This window comes from Liolophura sinensis, chromosome 1 (assembly GCF_032854445.1).
Source record: "Liolophura sinensis isolate JHLJ2023 chromosome 1, CUHK_Ljap_v2, whole genome shotgun sequence".
Lineage (NCBI taxonomy): Eukaryota > Metazoa > Mollusca > Polyplacophora > Chitonida > Chitonidae > Liolophura > Liolophura sinensis.
The window spans coordinates 80,042,937-80,060,928 of record NC_088295.1 but is presented as its reverse complement, the minus strand read 5'-3'; the positions used below and the strand labels follow the sequence as shown (position 1 = coordinate 80,060,928).

At 38.6% G+C, this 17,992-nt stretch overlaps 1 protein-coding gene across 1 annotated transcript; it reads right to left on the bottom strand.

The window, feature by feature from the left end:
* Positions 1 to 4,207: 4,207 nt before the first annotated feature.
* Positions 4,208 to 16,722, bottom strand: LOC135474799 (kelch-like protein 18). Its single transcript, XM_064754400.1, is given in 12 exon segments — positions 4,208 to 5,256; positions 6,137 to 6,248; positions 8,028 to 8,132; positions 8,606 to 8,720; positions 9,438 to 9,471; positions 9,473 to 9,545; positions 10,125 to 10,265; positions 10,822 to 10,982; positions 12,674 to 12,872; positions 13,477 to 13,617; positions 14,740 to 14,870; positions 16,615 to 16,722. Coding segments are annotated over 12 exon segments (1,710 nt in total). The 3' UTR covers positions 4,208 to 4,866.
* Between the last annotated feature and the right edge of the window lie 1,270 nt (positions 16,723 to 17,992).

Sequence of the window (17,992 nt, the reverse complement as noted above, 5' to 3'; positions counted from 1 at the left end):
ATTTATCTCTGATCTCATATTTTTCCTTTGTTTTTGAAAATCGCTCTTTTGTTTAGATTTGCCAATTAAGTCGCGAGTGATACTCCAGAATATTTCACTTATAAGACGGCTAACCACTGGGCCGTACATTAAAAGAAATATAAACCGAAAAAATGAAAATAAAAAGAGAAAAACAAACGCAGAGAAACAATTGCTGTACGGCACCAAATAAATAACTGTAGCGGTCAAAGCTGTTATTTAACTTTGTCATCTCCTTTAGTCATTTCAGAAGAAGTTGTTGACTTGGTGTGCATTTAACTTAATGCCGGGGTGTACGTCCGAAGACGAAGTAGACTAGCAACCCTCAAATTCTGCGGCTATTAACAGCACACTTGTACGGCCTTCGAAATCATCAATCTTCAGAAAAATATCCCAAACGGCATTTGTTTTGTCAGGAACGCCTTTGTCAACTGCCTCCTGATCAAGTGATCAGAGGATTGTAGAGAATGCTAAAACTAGGCCATTCCAGGAAAGTAAAGCATTCAGACTACGTACATGTACATCTATCACTCAACGATATTTGAGTCTAGTATTATCTGTAACTCACCGCATTGAAATTACACACCTGTATGTCTCCAGAAAACATTCATATAAACATAATTGGTCAAAATAGGCAAAACAACACGAAACTCGAAAATGGCCAAACTAGAATACAACTAACCCGTTATGTAAAATGTGGGGGAAACTATGACAATGTGAAAACATATTGCCATCCACTGGTGTCGGTAATAGACTAAAATCAGCCTCTATACATAGCCGTATGACGGGCGATAGATCGAGCTCAAATCGACTGAGTCCTGTTTACACCCTTTGTCCTCAGATAGTAACTAATTTTATATTTACCTATCAACGTTTATTTCTGCTGGGCAGCCCAGGAACCGGCAAGCCTAAAACACTCTTGACAGGTTGTTCACAGACCTGTGAGATGCTACCTCTAAAAAATGTCCATAGGTCGTCTATGGTAGAAATTTGGAGGTAGCCCTCAAGAAATCGGATGGCAAGCTTGTCAACAAAGAACATGTCAACTGACATCCGCCAAAATACATCCATCAAACTTCACAACCTACCCTACACAATGCCACCCATAAAATGTATAAAACGTTATAAATGTAGAATGAAGGAGGCCCAAAAAACACTCCTCAACCTACATACCCTTCTGAAACAGGAAGTATGAAATAATGGTATTCAGTGGTCTATTGTTGAGTCCCCGTCCACTGGCAATAAACCACCTGCACAATAGGGCTCCTTAGCCAACGATCTCGAGGGTGGTAAATGGAACACCTGTGTCAATGGTCTGTGGGTGGTAAATGGCACACCGGTGTCAATGGTCATGGTGATCTAGAACACATATATTAATGATCTCTGGGTGGTAAATGGAACATCTGAGTCAATGGTCTGTGGGTTTTCTGGAACACCAATATCAATGGTCTCTTGGTGGTATGGAACACCCAACTGTATGGTCTCATGGAACACCGGAGTCAGTGGTGTCTCGGTGGTATGGAAAACCCTTGTCAGTTTTGTCAGGGGTCCCTCAGTGATCCAACAACCAATCCAGTGGTTTGTGGGTGGTATGGGACACCCAAGTTTATGGTCTCTGGGTTGTATGGAACACCCTAGTCTATGGTCTCTGGGTTGGATAAAACACCATAATAAATGGTATATGGGTGGTATGGAACACCTAACTGTATGGCTTCAGGGTGGTATGGAACACTCTAGTCTATCGTCTCTGGGTTGTATGGAACACCATAATCAATGGTCTCTGGGTGTTATAGAACACCTAACTGTGTGGCTTCAGGGTTGTATGGAACACTCTAGTCTATGGTCTCTGGGTTGTATGGAACACCCTAGTCTATGGTCTCTGGGTTGGATGGAACGCTCTAATCAATGGTCTCTTTGTATGGAACACCTTAGTCTATGATCTCTGGGTGGTATGGTACTCTCAAGCCTATGGTTTCTTGGTGGTATGGAACTCTCAAATCCAAGTCAATGTTGTCTGCGTGGTATGGAACACTAAACTGAATAGCCTCTGGGTTGTATGGAACAACCAAACCAGTGGTTACTGTCCATGGTCCATGGTCTTTGGATGGCGAGAAACACCGAACTGAATGGCCTCACTTGGTATCGAACACCTAAGTGAGTGACTTTTGGCTCACTGATCTCTGAAATCTTCACTTTAGTTTTTTTTAACATACCTTTATATAAAAGCAAACAATCAATGATACAGTCAACAAATTTAGTATACTCAGTAAAACTGTGTAACCTGATGGAACGGATGAACCAAAGCGTAAAAAATATAAAAACCATACATAGGTTGAAATTTCATAAACACATGAAAACACATGGATAGGAAAACAAAGAATGTTTATTTTGTGTAAAACAATCACTTTTAACCGTAGAAAATAACTGAAGTAAAACAGGCTCAGCCAATTTAAACATAGGTATACACAGTAGCTTGTGTTACTGGTTGTTTTCATTTGCAGTACTGGTACAGGCTTGCTTTACGTACACTTTTTTCACACCTTTTCACATGTTCACTGTACAGTGTAAGGTTACAACAGTGATGGCTTGTGCATTCAATACAGGCACACAGTTTGCATATATTACATACATGTATGTATAGCAGAATCTGACAAAGTATGAAAACATTCACTGCATTTGTCCAAAAACATGTCTATTTTTATTCCAAATACAGTTCACAACCAGTTCATTTTTGTTTAATACACATGATTGAGACCTTATATCACTATCAAGCTCAAATACTGACTAAATCCTTAAAATGTAAGCATCACAATAGACAGATCATTATTGTCCCATCACTATCTAATCACAAACCTATCTATCTCATCAAAGCCAATCTAGAAGCTGCTCCCTATATGAAGTTGGGAACCTCCGTGGCTCAGTTGGTTAGCGTGCTAGCGCATCATAATGACCCAGGAGTCTCTCACCAATGCGGTCGCTGTGGGTTCAAGTCCAGCTCATGCTGGCTTCCTCTCCGGCCTTATGTGGGAAGGTCTTGCAGCAACCTGTGGATGGTTGTGGGTTTCCCCTGGGCTCTGCCCAGTTTCCACCCACCATAATGCTGGCCGCCGTCGTATAAGAGATATTCTTGAGTACGGCGTAAAACACCAATCAAATAAATAAATAAATAAATATATGGAGTTGTCAATGAACTGATCTAAAAAAAAACAAAAACACCCACTCCACACTGATTGTTCCATAAAATTCTTGCTTCCATATTTTGGGAGGTGAATCCAGAACATTCACCCACGTGTGTATAGAAGTGAGAATTCTGATTCACTTTTCCAACCAAAGACGAGAAGGTGATATCTCACATCCAGTTAATGACAAGGTCAGAATAAACTGTAGGGAAATGCTATTAGATCTGACTTTGAGGAACATAAAAGACATAAAATTTGTCCATAGGAACAAATTCACAAGAAATAAAATGCACCACAGAGTTTGTAAAGAATATATCATCTCTCACACATACACAGCTTTGCTTGACTCTAAGGTACATTGACAAAACACAAATTGTAATAGAGAGAAATAAAGACAAATTAAAATTATAAAAAAAAAAAATTATCTGGATATAAAGACATAATCTGCATGTACATGTACTTTCTTCACACTTTCAAACAGTTTCTCATTTACAATATTGTTTTTCCACAGAAATACTTCTAGAATAATGATTTTTGATGTAAGACAGTAGATATAAATACAGGTGGCTAGGAAACGGAGACCCGAGGCCAGGGTATCCCTAAAATGTAGCAGATAAAAGTGGTCTCTGTTGTGGGCCACAAGGCCTAACGCTCGATCAATGATGCCCTGCATGAGTTTGGGAGTCCCATTGGCAAAACACTCGCATATACATGAAGCCTGGCTTGAAATCTATGAAAAAATATTTACCAATATCACATTAATTACACAGGATGTCCTCGCCTGCTAAATGTAAACAAGTATCAAAATATGGCCAGGTTGAATATCTAAATGCACCAATGAGATTGACTGCTCACTTTTAACAAGTTACTGGTGCACCCCTAACAGGTATTAAAATAGAACTTGCCTATGTTTAAAAGAAAATTTCACAATTGCCACTAATGGCTTAAATTTGACTGCTGTTCTAGTAAAGATCTAGTATGCAGTACATGTTTGTGACACTGGTATGAAACTTGCGTAGTAGATTTACACAAGCTTAATGCACAACCAAAGACACAGAAGTGGCAAGAGCACCTGTTGTAAATCACAGTAAGATTTGATGTGATAAACCATGAAAGATAACATGATGATCCACATGTAATTGTCAGGATTGTTCACATGAAGATACCATGCTCAACTAGCAACTGAAGCGATTTGAGCACTTTACATTTGCTCTATATTTGGATGCTGTATGTAAAAAATAAAATAGCTTTGTTGCTTTTGCATCACAACACTATTCAACCCAGGCATAATGTGGTAACACATACACAAAGAGACACATATTAAAGACACTACAAATTGGCAATTCTTCTTACAAAAATCTGATTTCTTTTAACCACTGAGGAGTACTAAGCACATATATTACTCTGTAATAGATTTCACAATAAAACCAGACCTTGTGCTAGATTCAATGTACATGTAAGACTTATCAAGAAGATGTAGTTCTTTCAAATATTTTTTTTTAACTCTCTGGAAATTTGCCCAATTCTGAATGAATTAGCAAAATTCATTTATTTTTCAGCTCATGCACTGAATGAGACATATCTTGAAGAAACGACAGCATGAAGGTTGACCTGAAAGCCATATACAAGAAAACCACACTGTGTAAACGTCATAAGCCCTGCCAGCAACTCAAGGGTCCTCCTCAATGGGCAGCACTGCCACGCCCACTCCTCCCTCATGAGCACACATTGGGGCTACCATGGTCCATGTATCAGACTCTGGATCATACATCTCCACAGATTTGAGGTTTGTCACCCCATCATATCCCCCGATTGCGAACAGCTTTCCGTAGGTAGCTGCCACGGCCACACGGCTCCGCTTCTTATTAAGCGGTCTCACATATGTCCATTTGTTTGTGCTGGGATCAAAACACTCAACTGTCTTGAGGAAAACATTCCCGTCGTATCCCCCGACAGCGTAGAGCTGACCATTCAGTGTGGCCACGCCCAAGCGACACCTCTTAGTCTGCATACTACGCACACTTCTCCAACAAGTTGTAGTTGTATTGAAACATTCCACCTACAAATACAGGACATTACTATAACCATATTCATATAATCAGATTTATTTGTCAGTCATACAATCATATTGTGACAGTGTCGGGTCTACATGTAACAGGCTGATTAAAAGCAGTGATCAAAAGATGATCAAAAGGAGTGCTGCCACTGGGATGCACTACTGAAGACAAGAGCTGGCTTCCTCTCCATACTTACGTTGGAGGGTCTGCCAGCAACTGGTGGATGGTTGTTGCTTCCCTCCGTGCTCTCCTCGTTTTCATCCCACCATAATGCTGCCTGCCATCGTGGGCGTGAAGTATTCTTCAGTACGGCGTATAACACCAATCATTTCAATAAATAAATAAAGACAGAGAGATGACCCTCCAACAAGTCAAAGGTGTAACATGATTGGCAGATGAAAATTCAATTATGGATACAATCCATGCCAACAACAAAGGACAATGTCAAAACAAAAATTCTCACATTTCACCAAGGTAACCCTCTAAGTGGCCCTAAAAGTTTCTAAGAAACAGTAATTAAAAAGTTGCATCCTCATGTAAAATTTTACTTGGCATTGTATCTACATGTCAGCTCTCAGAAAGAAGCACACACCATCCTCACGTCTATTTATTTATTTGATTGGTGTTTTATGCCCTGCTCAAGAATATTTCACTTATACGGTGGAAGCAGACATTTTTTGGCTTGAGCCCGGGTGACACAAATGACCATGTGCAGGTTGCAGGTAGACCTTCCCAAATTACGACTGGAGAGGAAGCCAGAAAATTTTCATACTGTCAGAGATTCCTTTCTATACATTACATGCACTGTTGCACTACAGCCTGTCATATACATTTAGTCCAAAAAATTTAAAAAGTATATAACACTGAAAACACGATACTCACTGAGTCATAGATAGACAGGCCGTCATGTCCCCCACAGGCATAGATTTCCCCATCAAGAACTGTTACTCCTGAGGCACTTCTGTGTTTGTGCATATTACTAAGCATAGTCCATCTGTAACAAGGTTAGATCCTCTATGTAATGCCTTCTAGACAGTCGCTTTAACCCAGTAATTATCAGATACTTACAGGTATGTGAATAAATATGGGCTAAAAGTCCGCATGAGCACATGTTTATTCAATAGCCGATGTATTATACACCAAACATCAATCAATTCAACTAGGGAGCAAATATTAGTTGACAAAAATGAAAATTTGACACAATTTTAAGGTAGTAAAACTCAAACTTAGCTTTTCCATTAATAGTGCAAAAATACATACAAAGAAAAAAAATGGTGTGTCATCGAATGATGCCAGGGTAATGTAGCGTTGCTCCTGGCGGTGTGTAATATGCAACATATTCGGCAGGACTGTCATAAAGTTCTGGGTTCAGTTTAAAAAGTGCCGTACAGCATTTTTTGATCGTACCTTTGTAATACGACATTTTGTATGTCACTATTACCGTACCATTATCCTATGCGTGCGACTATCATACATACACAACAACAACACAATAACCATTAATGCTGGGCATACAGATACTTGGGTAGTCAGTAGCCTGAAATGAATTATCAACAAATATTAACAAACCAGTGGGTCTGTGCGTCACTGACAAGTACAAAATGAAACTGTGTGGCCAAACATCATCTGCTTTTGCACAGCAGCAGAGGGATGCCTAACCACAGGGTAAAACCTCCTCGCCTCAGGTATCACAGCAGACCCCTTGCCAGGATTTATGAAAGGCATGGGGGATGATTTGCCACCATTGGAGATTGCTATGTTGCCACTCAAAACCAGTTTAGATCTGGTTTAAGTCATAGTTTAAATATATATCAATATTCATACCCTAAAGCTCCTCAACTGACAACAAAAAATGGATATTTTCACATACATTTAAGCATGTAGCATGCCATTACATTTATTTCTTAAATGGAAAAAACTTTGTTAAAGTACTCCCTAGCAGACAGTCTCTTAACTCAAGGCCTTAACAATAAGAAATTTTGTTTTATGTTCCACATATCTTTTTGAACTATTTTATTTTTTGTGATGTCCACTACGTCAAACACAAATAGTCCCATGGACATGGATGTTATTTGTTCAGGAATTATGACTAATAGTACTGAGTATCAAAGGCATTTGAAGTCAATCAATTAAGTTATTTGTAAAATTCAAAGCATTAGAATAAAAAAAATTTTTTTAAATCACATAAAAATAAAATTCATTTTCTTGAACAGTTTTGACTGGTCTGCTTGAGGAGAACTCAGTATATGATTTTGTTACCCTATAAGATTGACTCATAAGTATGAGGCCGCACGTTGCCGTTGCTTTGACAGTTGCATTTGTCAGGTTCGTAACAAAGATCAAATAGAACTGTTCTGTGCGGCTAGTCTTTCGTGGGTGGACTGACGCTTCCTCTCCAGCCGACCTGAACTGGGCAAGCAGCTGGCTATGATCTAACGTTCAAATTTCATTGTTGTGAAAACTTGTGATCTTGTTGATCCACGGCTGTGCATTACATATGCCCGGTTTGCTAAACGTTAGAGTCCTGGAAACTTCCTTTCGGGCGAGAATTGTGAGGCTAACAACAGTTTTCAATCATATTGTTACTCTTCCATATTTGGAAACATAGTTCAGTGAATATGATATGATAAACTAATGAAAGTATTTATAGTACTGTTGTGAAGAAAAGGACAGCAAATGGAATAAAGCGCTTTTCCAGGGGCCAGACAGACGTGTTGACAGGCATGGCATTGTGCCAGGCGATAAACTGCTAACAGATACTTCTGATACTCACGTGTCCAGTTTGGGGTTATAGAGCTCCACAGAGCAGAGGGAGGACACTCCGTCATACCCGCCACACACATAGATCTTCCCATCCAAGATGGCCACTCCCAAGGCACTGCAGCAAAAATTAAACATCATCACACTTAGGTTCACAAACATACTCAAACCTCTTCTAGTCTGAAGATCTTATATTTTATCTGACTTTTCCCTGGACATGCAGATTAGCTTATCATGTGATCACCAGATATTTTACCACAGTATCACTCAGATGTAGACCTTTCTACTATTACATGTAGCTCATATTCTAGAAAGTATATTTACATAAATTAATTTAAAAAACAAAGAACATATCTCCTGTGTAGCCCAGGATTTACCAACCCTTGACAAAACTGTAATCTTGACACAAATTCATTGGTTTCACTTCAATGTTTTTTTTGTCTGCCATTTTTAATGACTATTCAAGCTTAATTTGTTCACTGGAATTCTGCAAGCATGTAAACCGTGTATTTAAATGGAGCTGTGAATGTGTGGAGCAGGCCCAACATGAACATGTACATAGTGACACATCCATTTGTAGAGCAGTATTACCTTCGTTTACAGTTCATGGGGCTAACTTTCTTCCACTTTTTCAAATCTGGTTCAAACACCTCCACTGTGCTCAGTCTCTCCTGACCATCATACCCACCAATAGCGTACAGACAACCTGCCCAAAGTGCAAATATATAGGCTGTCAGTTATAGTTGTTGCTCTTGGACTTAAGGAATCGATTGACATAATGCAACATGTTAACAATATTGTACATCCAATGTTTGTTACCTTGAAGGACACATGAAACACTTTTTTTAATTTCTTTATATGGAGTATACAAGGTGGTCTAACAAATAAAAGTACAAAAAATCTTCCCGGATTTCTTCTGGGGTATAAAAGTAACTAGTACATTAAGAACAACAAAATATGCCTCAAAAATCACATTTTTTCCCTGTCTTTTGGCTCATATGTATTCTTTTCACCTTCCTTGAAACCATACTCTTTGCTTTACAGTACTTTTTCAAGTATCCTTTAATATCATATCTATCTCATTAAATACTTTATCAGGACCTATGTTATCACACAGTGATACAGAAGAGGGCAGGCTACATTACAAAAGCAATGAACATGTGTGTACACGTCCAGTGCAAGCCGGAAAAGTTCTAAAGTTTTTTCACTGTATTTTAAATATGTCACATTCAGTTTAAGCCTATTCCTAAAATAGCACAAACCTTAAAACAGCCATTTCTTAATACAAGTAGACAGTAAAAGATGTTATAAAACCATTTTTCTGACACATTCTTATTCCTGCGTTAAACACGTTTCAAAAACACATCTACAAGGCATACTTTGTACGACCACAAATGTTATAATGATATCAAATCACACTTACCTGCTAAGACAGTAGCGCCCACCCTGCTGCGCAAGCGTTGTCATTGCCTCAGCGACAGACCAACGCCCTACGATTGGATCATAATACTCCACTGTGCTCAGGGAGTCCCTTTAACAGACAACAATAATGTACAGCTTGTTGCCTAGTTCAAGCATTTAGTTTTTTACTCCGTTGTACTTGTACTCAAGAATTATATTCGTGGGTTAAACCAGACATCCTGGGTAAACCACCGTAAGTTATACTGCTGAACATTTTAACAATGTGTCATATTTCAAAGTGGTAAACTTCAGTGAACTTCATGTAAGGTAACACAAGACAGTGTTATCACATGCTTATACCCAATAAGCTCCCAGTTACAGGACTTAATATATAAAAAATATGAATTACATAAAATCAATTAATTTCATCTTCATTTGTAAAGTGGCCTGACTCAAGTCTCAGTGAATCCATTATTTCTGTAAAATCTATTCTGCAGCCATTGCACTGACACTAAATCTTGCTTCAAGTACATGTACCTGTATGTAACATACATGTCATTAATGCTCTAGTAACTCTTACTGAAAATATGGGCATGATTCTTTTAAAATGTTAAACGTCAGTGGTACACTGGTAACCTTTAATGACTTGGTAATTTTCTACACTTCAGAACAACATCATAAGTAATAGGCTTTCATCTTGGTGTTGAACCTACCTGATGAAGTGAGGCCCCCTATAGCATAGATAAATCCAGGCACATCAGTACAACAGCGAGGTCGGGCCTTAAAGGTCTGAAGCAAAGGTCTTCTTTCTGGCATCAGATGGTAATCCTTTGCCTCATCCAACAGATCCCTATGACACACGAGTTACAGCAATAACAGAGTTAAGTCCCTTGTTACCTTGATGTTACTGTCATTTATCACACAACATGGTGGTTTTTGTATTCAAGGGAATACTGCTGACAGAATTCTGATGTCTTTGCACTTTGCTGCACCCAACAAAACTGCAGAACATAATTCCGATGACCTTTTTATATTGCTGTCATGACTTGAAAATCTTGTATTGTCGGCAAGCCAATAGTGATGATCAGAACTGATACAGCTGCTATAGCTGGACACGTGATTATTGCTTGTCACAAATTTGCAAAAAAAAGAGTGCTTTTGTCATTGGAGATTCCATTTACTGGATATCTTTATTAGCAATACACAATGCCACCCTTGCTATAAACGGTATACTGGCCTGCAATATTGTGGTGCTCATAAATTCTGCACCAATTTATCATTTAAGAAGAATTCTGAAAACTCTGGATTCATACAGTGAGAAAATGTGAGCCAAAAAAAAAAAGAAAAAAAAAAAGAAAAACACACAAAGAAAGGAACACGAGAGAGAAAAATTGGCTGTATGGTACCTGCATTTGAGGGAGCTTTTAACAAGCTCTTCAGTAGCCACCCTGTCAGAAAGGTACTGTGGGGTGAGCAGAGGTAAGCGGACCTTGACCATGAGTTCTGGGAAGGAGTCCTTCTCTTGATCCTGGTTCCTCTTAACCCAGGCCAGGATTGCCTCAAATACCTAATATTCAACAACATTACATTGTACGTCAGATTATTTTAATCACAGACGTCAACATAAAATAACATGGCATGGCCAATGGGGTTGAACCGACAGTGCAAAGCATTTTTGGACTGTCTTCACTGCCTTATTGTTGCTCATGTACTTATTACAGGAAGTAACCATTCTGAACAACGTCACCAGTGTTTCATAAAGTGGGCAAAGTCCAGCTTGCAGTATTCAGTGTTATTTTATTATCACTTTACTTTGTTCATATTATTAATCTCAAAATACAAAAATTAAGATATACACCTACTGAAATGTCTGTGCGTGCCTTTCTATGATTTATATGCCAACTTCTAATGATGAAAAATGTCTATGTTTTTTTTCTTGTATATGTGTAAGGAAAAAATAAATAAGGCATTTACAAGTTGTAAACTGGACTCCCAATTTTTTAAACAATAACAATCAGTAATAGTGTGTAGATAAAAAAATGTCAAACAGAAAGCAAAGTGACAATCATGATTAGCACCACTGAATCATCACAGTGCCATTTAGTAAAAAAACATACCATGCAATACACTTAAAATCCCTCAGCCTTGAGCACATGTACACTGTAATTTATTTATTTATTTATTTGATTGGTGTTTTACGCCGTACTCAAGAACATTTCACTTATACGACGGTGGCCAGCATTATGGTGGGTGGAAACCGGGCAGAGCCCAAGGAAACCCACGACCATCTGCAGGTTGCTGGCAAACCTTCCCACGTACAACTGGAGAGGAAGCCAGCATGAGATGGACTTGAACTTACAGCGACCGCATTGGTGAGAGGCTTCTGGGGCATAACTCTGCTCTAGCGTGCTAACCAACTGAGCCACGGAGGCCCCTTATACACTGTAATGAATGGGTTCAATTTATCGCTGGTTTGTAATATGTAGATCTTCTTCAAGAGGCATTCAGATGAAAGTTGTGAAACATGAAACAGGAGAATATCTTTTTATTTATTTATTTATTTGATTGTTGTTTTACACAGTACTCAAGAATATTTCACTTATACGACGGCGGCCAGCATTATGGTGGGATGAAACCGGGCAGCATCCGCAGGTTGCTGACTGACCTTCCCATGTACGGCTGGAGAGGAAATATCTTTTTAGGATAACAACTTTTTTGTTTATTTCAGACTACCATTGCGGCCTCTCATATAAAAATGAACTTAAATGACCTGGATGACCTTGAAGAAAAAGGTCAGGGTTGCTGAAAATCAATAGGATTCTTCCTCACGCTCTAGAGATATTGTGTTTGCAAGAGTTTTATTACATTTAACTTAATTGATCCCAATGACCTTGAAGAAAAAGATCCACGTCACTCAAAATAAATAAGGTTCTTCCTCATCCCAAGGTGTAAGTGTGATGTAAGTTTGGTAAACTTGGGCTAAACCGTTCTAAAGTGTTTATAAGTATATGAACAGAAGGGCGGACTGACGGACAGCGGACGGAGGAACGGCACCCGCTTCGACAATACCCCATGGAGAATCTTGGGTGAAGGGTAAAAACAGAGTCAACATTATGACAGGTGGCACTTTTTCAACTTTTCACCTTATGAAGTTCCGTATCAAGACGAGCAAAATGAAGGTGAGTAGTTTTACCTGGCATTTCCACAACCAGATACTTAGCATAACAATCAATGAACTTCCGGTTCAGTTATATGTACCTGTTCTTCGCTGGTCACATGGAGTTCATCCCTGCTAATGATGTCCAACACTTCAGCTTTACTCAGAGATAAGAACTCGTCGCCCTTACTCACGGCCTGGAAGTGTTTCTGGATGTACTTGTTGGCTGACTCCACCAGGCTGGTGCACATGTACTGGTCAGCAAACTTCCTCAGCCCCAGACAATTCTGTGGGTGTAGTCTGTCACACAAATAGTTACATGTACAACACAAATACCATATCCATAACGATCATATATTTATTTACATATTTAGCTGTGCTTATTTTCTTTAGATAAATGTCCACATTGGCATAAGTGTATTTACATTGTATATCAGGGTTTTCACCATGCACTTATGTACACATTTATTATACCAAAGAACTTAAATGTGGGCAGCTGAACTGAATGTAACTGTACCTCAATGCTATTACAAGTATTTTATGAAATAAATGTAGTACGGACAGTATAGAGATACTCTGACAAGAATGGCTTTCTGCAGCCTTTGATTCTCCCTCCTCCTTGACAGGGAAACTAACCTTCATCTCCAAAATCCATATAAGTGTGCAAATTACAACTGTTCACAACTGTTCTCCACATGTGACCCACAGGAGATGACTATCAACAATTCATACTACTGTAACATTTCGTAAGCTAAGGGCATTTCCACTGTTCACATATGAAATACCACCGTTGTTGCTTCTTGTTGCAAACAGGTTCTTCATACGGTCGCCAATAACCTTTTGAATATACAAGTCATATTGAAACAATCTCTACCCTCTCTTGACATCATCAGATGTTATTTACCTTTGTTTCAAGAAATCACAGCAGGCTTCTTTGACAGTTTGGAGATGCAGGAAACTAGCCCCTACCAGCAGTGACTGGACATTATTCACTTCTATCTCCACTTTACCATTATATGCATAGTTTACTAAGGCTCCCATAGCTCTGAAAATCAATCACACTGTAAACTTCATGTAGGTGCTTTACATGTTATCAAGCACAACAAAGAATCACAAATTATGTAGCTGATAGCTGGAAGCCTAATGTTTTTCCTTGGAGGATTAAAAAATTCTTTCTGACCTGTGCTTTTTGTCCTTTTTTTAAAGAGAAATTCACATTGCAGCTGTTTGAAATTTGGCAGCAGAATTCTTGCAGATATTATCTTTCACAGATTTAAAGCTTGGTCTTCTACGCCACTTAGATTAGTGGCCAAACTGGATTTGGAGCAAAGCCTTATAACATTTTCTTCTCCAGAACCAGTAGATAGATCCACTCATAACCATACATGAAGACTGCTTAGAAGTTCTGAAATTGTAGCAGTTCTAGTTTATAATTAATGACTTGTTTTGAAAATGGATAACATCAATAAAAAGCTGTCAGACATTAAAGCTCAACTTAGTATGTTTCATTTTAGAGAAAAGAAAGAAAAAAAAGAAAAAGAAAGAAAAAAAAAAAATACAAGCATAAATCCTGAATGTAAAAACAAGAGCATCATTGTATCAGTTATAAATGGCCAGAAGAATTCAAGGGCCAAAAGGATCTACATCAAACTGATTATCCCGCTCAAAAGTACATATGATTAATCTCACATCGATGTCAGAACCAAAGGAAAAATGATTGCAGGCATGACGGACTCGGATCTGACTTACAAGGTACCAAGGGAGATAACTTGTGTTCTTCAAAGGCAGTGGTAGCAACAGGCCAAATGGGTAATGTAAGGATCAGTTGTAAATTCACAGCCAATGGACAATAAATGCCCAGTGGTTTGTCCAGGGCTAACTGGGGAAAAAATATGTTCTTTTAAATGAATAATGATAGATCAAATGGTGCACAACATTTTAAAAAATAAAGAATACACGAATGCAGATGTGTATGAGCAACATGGTAAGGATCTTTTTCTACCTGCACAGATGAGCTTCTGTGCAAAACCATGTCAGTCCACAAGTTTCTTCTATTTTGTTTGTCTTAAGGAATTCCTGTTCCCAGGGATTGTGGGATAAGAAGCTAGGAGAGAATCTGATTCCGTTCTTGTTTATAGGCCTACCGTTTTTGACCATTTCTACGTACCCTGGATCAATCCCTTGCATGGTGATCTCATCTTGCTTGGACTCTACCATGTCATGTGTGAACATTGCATTGAAATAAGGTATGCTTGCTGCCAGAACAATACGATGAGCTGTGAACTTCTGCTCTCCAACCTGTAGCAAAACAATATTGACATACCAGTACATAAAATACTATGAATACATGACATCTTCATAATACAAGAAGTGTGAAAAGGGAGTATATTTTAATCTACAATTACATGTGGAGTAAAGCAGATAAAGTACCGTAGCTGTCCTACTGATGGCATGCCGATGAACAGAGACCAACATTGTAAAAGCCAATGTAACTGGTTGAGTAGCTTAGCTCTTTCAACCAAGGATCCTTGCTGCCCTTCAAAGTACACTTATCCACCAATGCTGACATATGCTGCTAATATTTATGCTCCATGTCAGGTATAGCCTAGTAATTAGTACATATCTATAGTTCGCGAAGGAAAACTCACTGATCTTTACAACTCAAACATGTCAAAACCTGCATCAGTAAATTGTGTCACTCATCTTTTAACAGTAATCCAGCTGGTCACTTTTCGATCAAAAAAGTCAAACCAACGTCTGCCATGATTTGAATTCTAACCATCAGCAAAGTACAGTACAGTCACATTCCTGCTTAATATCCTACGCCCATCATGGCTACAGGGTCGGCGCATGTTGGGCCTAACATGATCTGATCCTGTTCCACTGTATATGTATGATGGGTATACAATGGGATCAGGGCCATACCTGGACGGCTCTGCCACGACGGATGTAGGATATTCAGCTACGATCCAGCTATATTGTACAAGCTGGCCCGACAGACTGTTGACCATGAGTGCCAAAAGCCAAAATATAGATTTGAAGGCTGTATGTATCTTGCAGACAGTTCAATTTCAAACCATGGCAGATATTGATCAGACTTGCGTGATTCAAAAGTTTAAACGCTGGATTACTATAATAGACAGTTTAATGATCCAGAGTTTGGCATGTCTACACTTTGGCAAACTTAGGGAACATAGGTTTAGCCAGGTGCGTGTCTCAGTGTCTTTGAGACGCCTTATTTTGACAAAATTAACACAGGTGATGTGGGGGAAAAATAGGAGCAATTTGGAAATGAGATGGCCTGACTTCAAATTTTGGCTACATCTACATAAGGAAATCAGTGTATACAAAATATAAAGGTGAGTTCCAGTTGTTAAGGTCAGTGAAATCTTCCTCAAGGAGTTAAAATAAGCTCTAAACGGCCAAGCGCAGCTAGCATGAGCCATGTGAGGTACTCCCCTCTCCAAGGGGAATATGCCGCATTGCCTTGTTTTGCATTCAGGTAGCTGTTCGACATGACCACTTTCGTTAGATTTCACTGTGTAGCTCTCCATCCTTCTGCTGACATGTATCAATAAGTGAGTTATCACTGCATAAACTGTAAAAGAAAAAAATCACACACGACAATACCTTTCTTTCAGGTAGCTCAATGATCTGTATTTCCACATGCTTTCCTTTCTTTCTTTTATTTTTTTTAACCCTAATGACTGAGACTTGCTAACCGGGCAAAACTCGAAAGTGAAAATAAAGTGAATTGGGAAAACCTTAAAGATTTTTTTTTTTAACGAAGGACTATGTGTGCGTGTGCGGAAAGAAAGGCGGGGTGGTCGATGGAACGGGGGTGGTGGGGTACAGCATGTTACTTTTGTTATCACTCACGCCTTCTCAGATCGAATGATATTTGAAGTTATCTGCGCATCTGGTTTGGTTTATGTCGTGTCGAAAATTGGCCACTTTATGATGCTACACCCTGGTCCATCAACCTAACGTTCAGATTGGTATAAACCTCCACCTGTTTTACCTATTTGTTCTCACATTTTACCTTTAATGTCACATCGCATAGCTTTCCCTGCCTTCGAATGTTTTCCATCTGCGGGAAGGCCTGAAATGGAAGATCAGTTTGATGAAACAAAACCAAATCCTCCGCCATCTTTGAAAGTGGATTTAATGGATGTGAGTCGGAAACGGACTTTTAGATACATTTAAAAGACTGCTCGCCACAAAACACTTTCAAAATTAAAAAAAAAAGAAACTTTTGTTTCACTGAAAATAAAAAGAAATTGTAAAAATAATAAAAGAAAAGAACTGGTATTGTTTCGTCAACTGATTTTCAACATTTTCAAAATCAAAGCTTTGTATATTTCAGAGCTATTAAACTAAACATGGTCTCAGATTTTTGAAAAAGAATATTTCAAAGTATTGTGTTGAAAAACAAGAGAAAAAAAAGTATTTTTCCATACCATAGTCTCAAAATACAGAAATAGGAAAGCTATTTAATTGTCTGGAAGATCCTTCGTTTTGTTTTAGCCAATTTGAATCAACTATTGTCTTACCTCCGAATAAAACGTGAATATATCAACCTACTTATGTAAATTTGCAAAACTATATATGTTCCATTTTGAGTTCTGCGAGAAACCTTGTGAAATGTGTTTATTAACACCTTCTCTGGAGCACCGGATGAGTGATTAGGCCTATAAGGCTGTTGTTTTTGTTAACATATAGACTGCATAGGCCTATACACCTGCGGGGTACGGATATTTTCCCTCCCGGACATATCCCCTCCCGGGACATTTTCCCCTCTGGACATTTTCCCATTTTCCCCTCCGGACATTTTCCCCTGCCTATATATCTACATGCATATATGATCAGTAGGAAATATAATTACGATCTTTTAAGTGAGGTGTCTTGTAATGAATAGACTAGGGGGTTCAAATAAGCAATTTTTTTTACACATTCAAAAATTCAGGTATTTCTCTCCATATGGTGAAGATTTTAAGGCCGCTGTAGCGTTTCAGGGTTTAAGTCATTTTTTTATATTTATATATTCACAAAATTCAGATAGTTGTCGGCATGTTGATGATCAAAGTGGAACATCCCATAATAATGCTGATTGTCATCATATGGAAGGAAGATACGTATGTGTATGGTGTATAAAACTATTCAATGAAATTGTACATTGAAGAAAAAGTAAAACAGTATTCGGATAAAAGCTTAATGAATAGACCTCGTAGACAGACAGTGGAGGAAACACTAAGAGCAGTGGGCCACTGCATCAGACCGTAACACATGAACTATGTACTGTATTGTATTTCACTGAGAAATTAAGTAACAGTAGCCTACTTGTTCTCAGCCTGTTGTTCCAAATACAAAAAACATCTATTTCTCATAAATAAGCTTTCCGTTTACTTTGTCTACTGTCC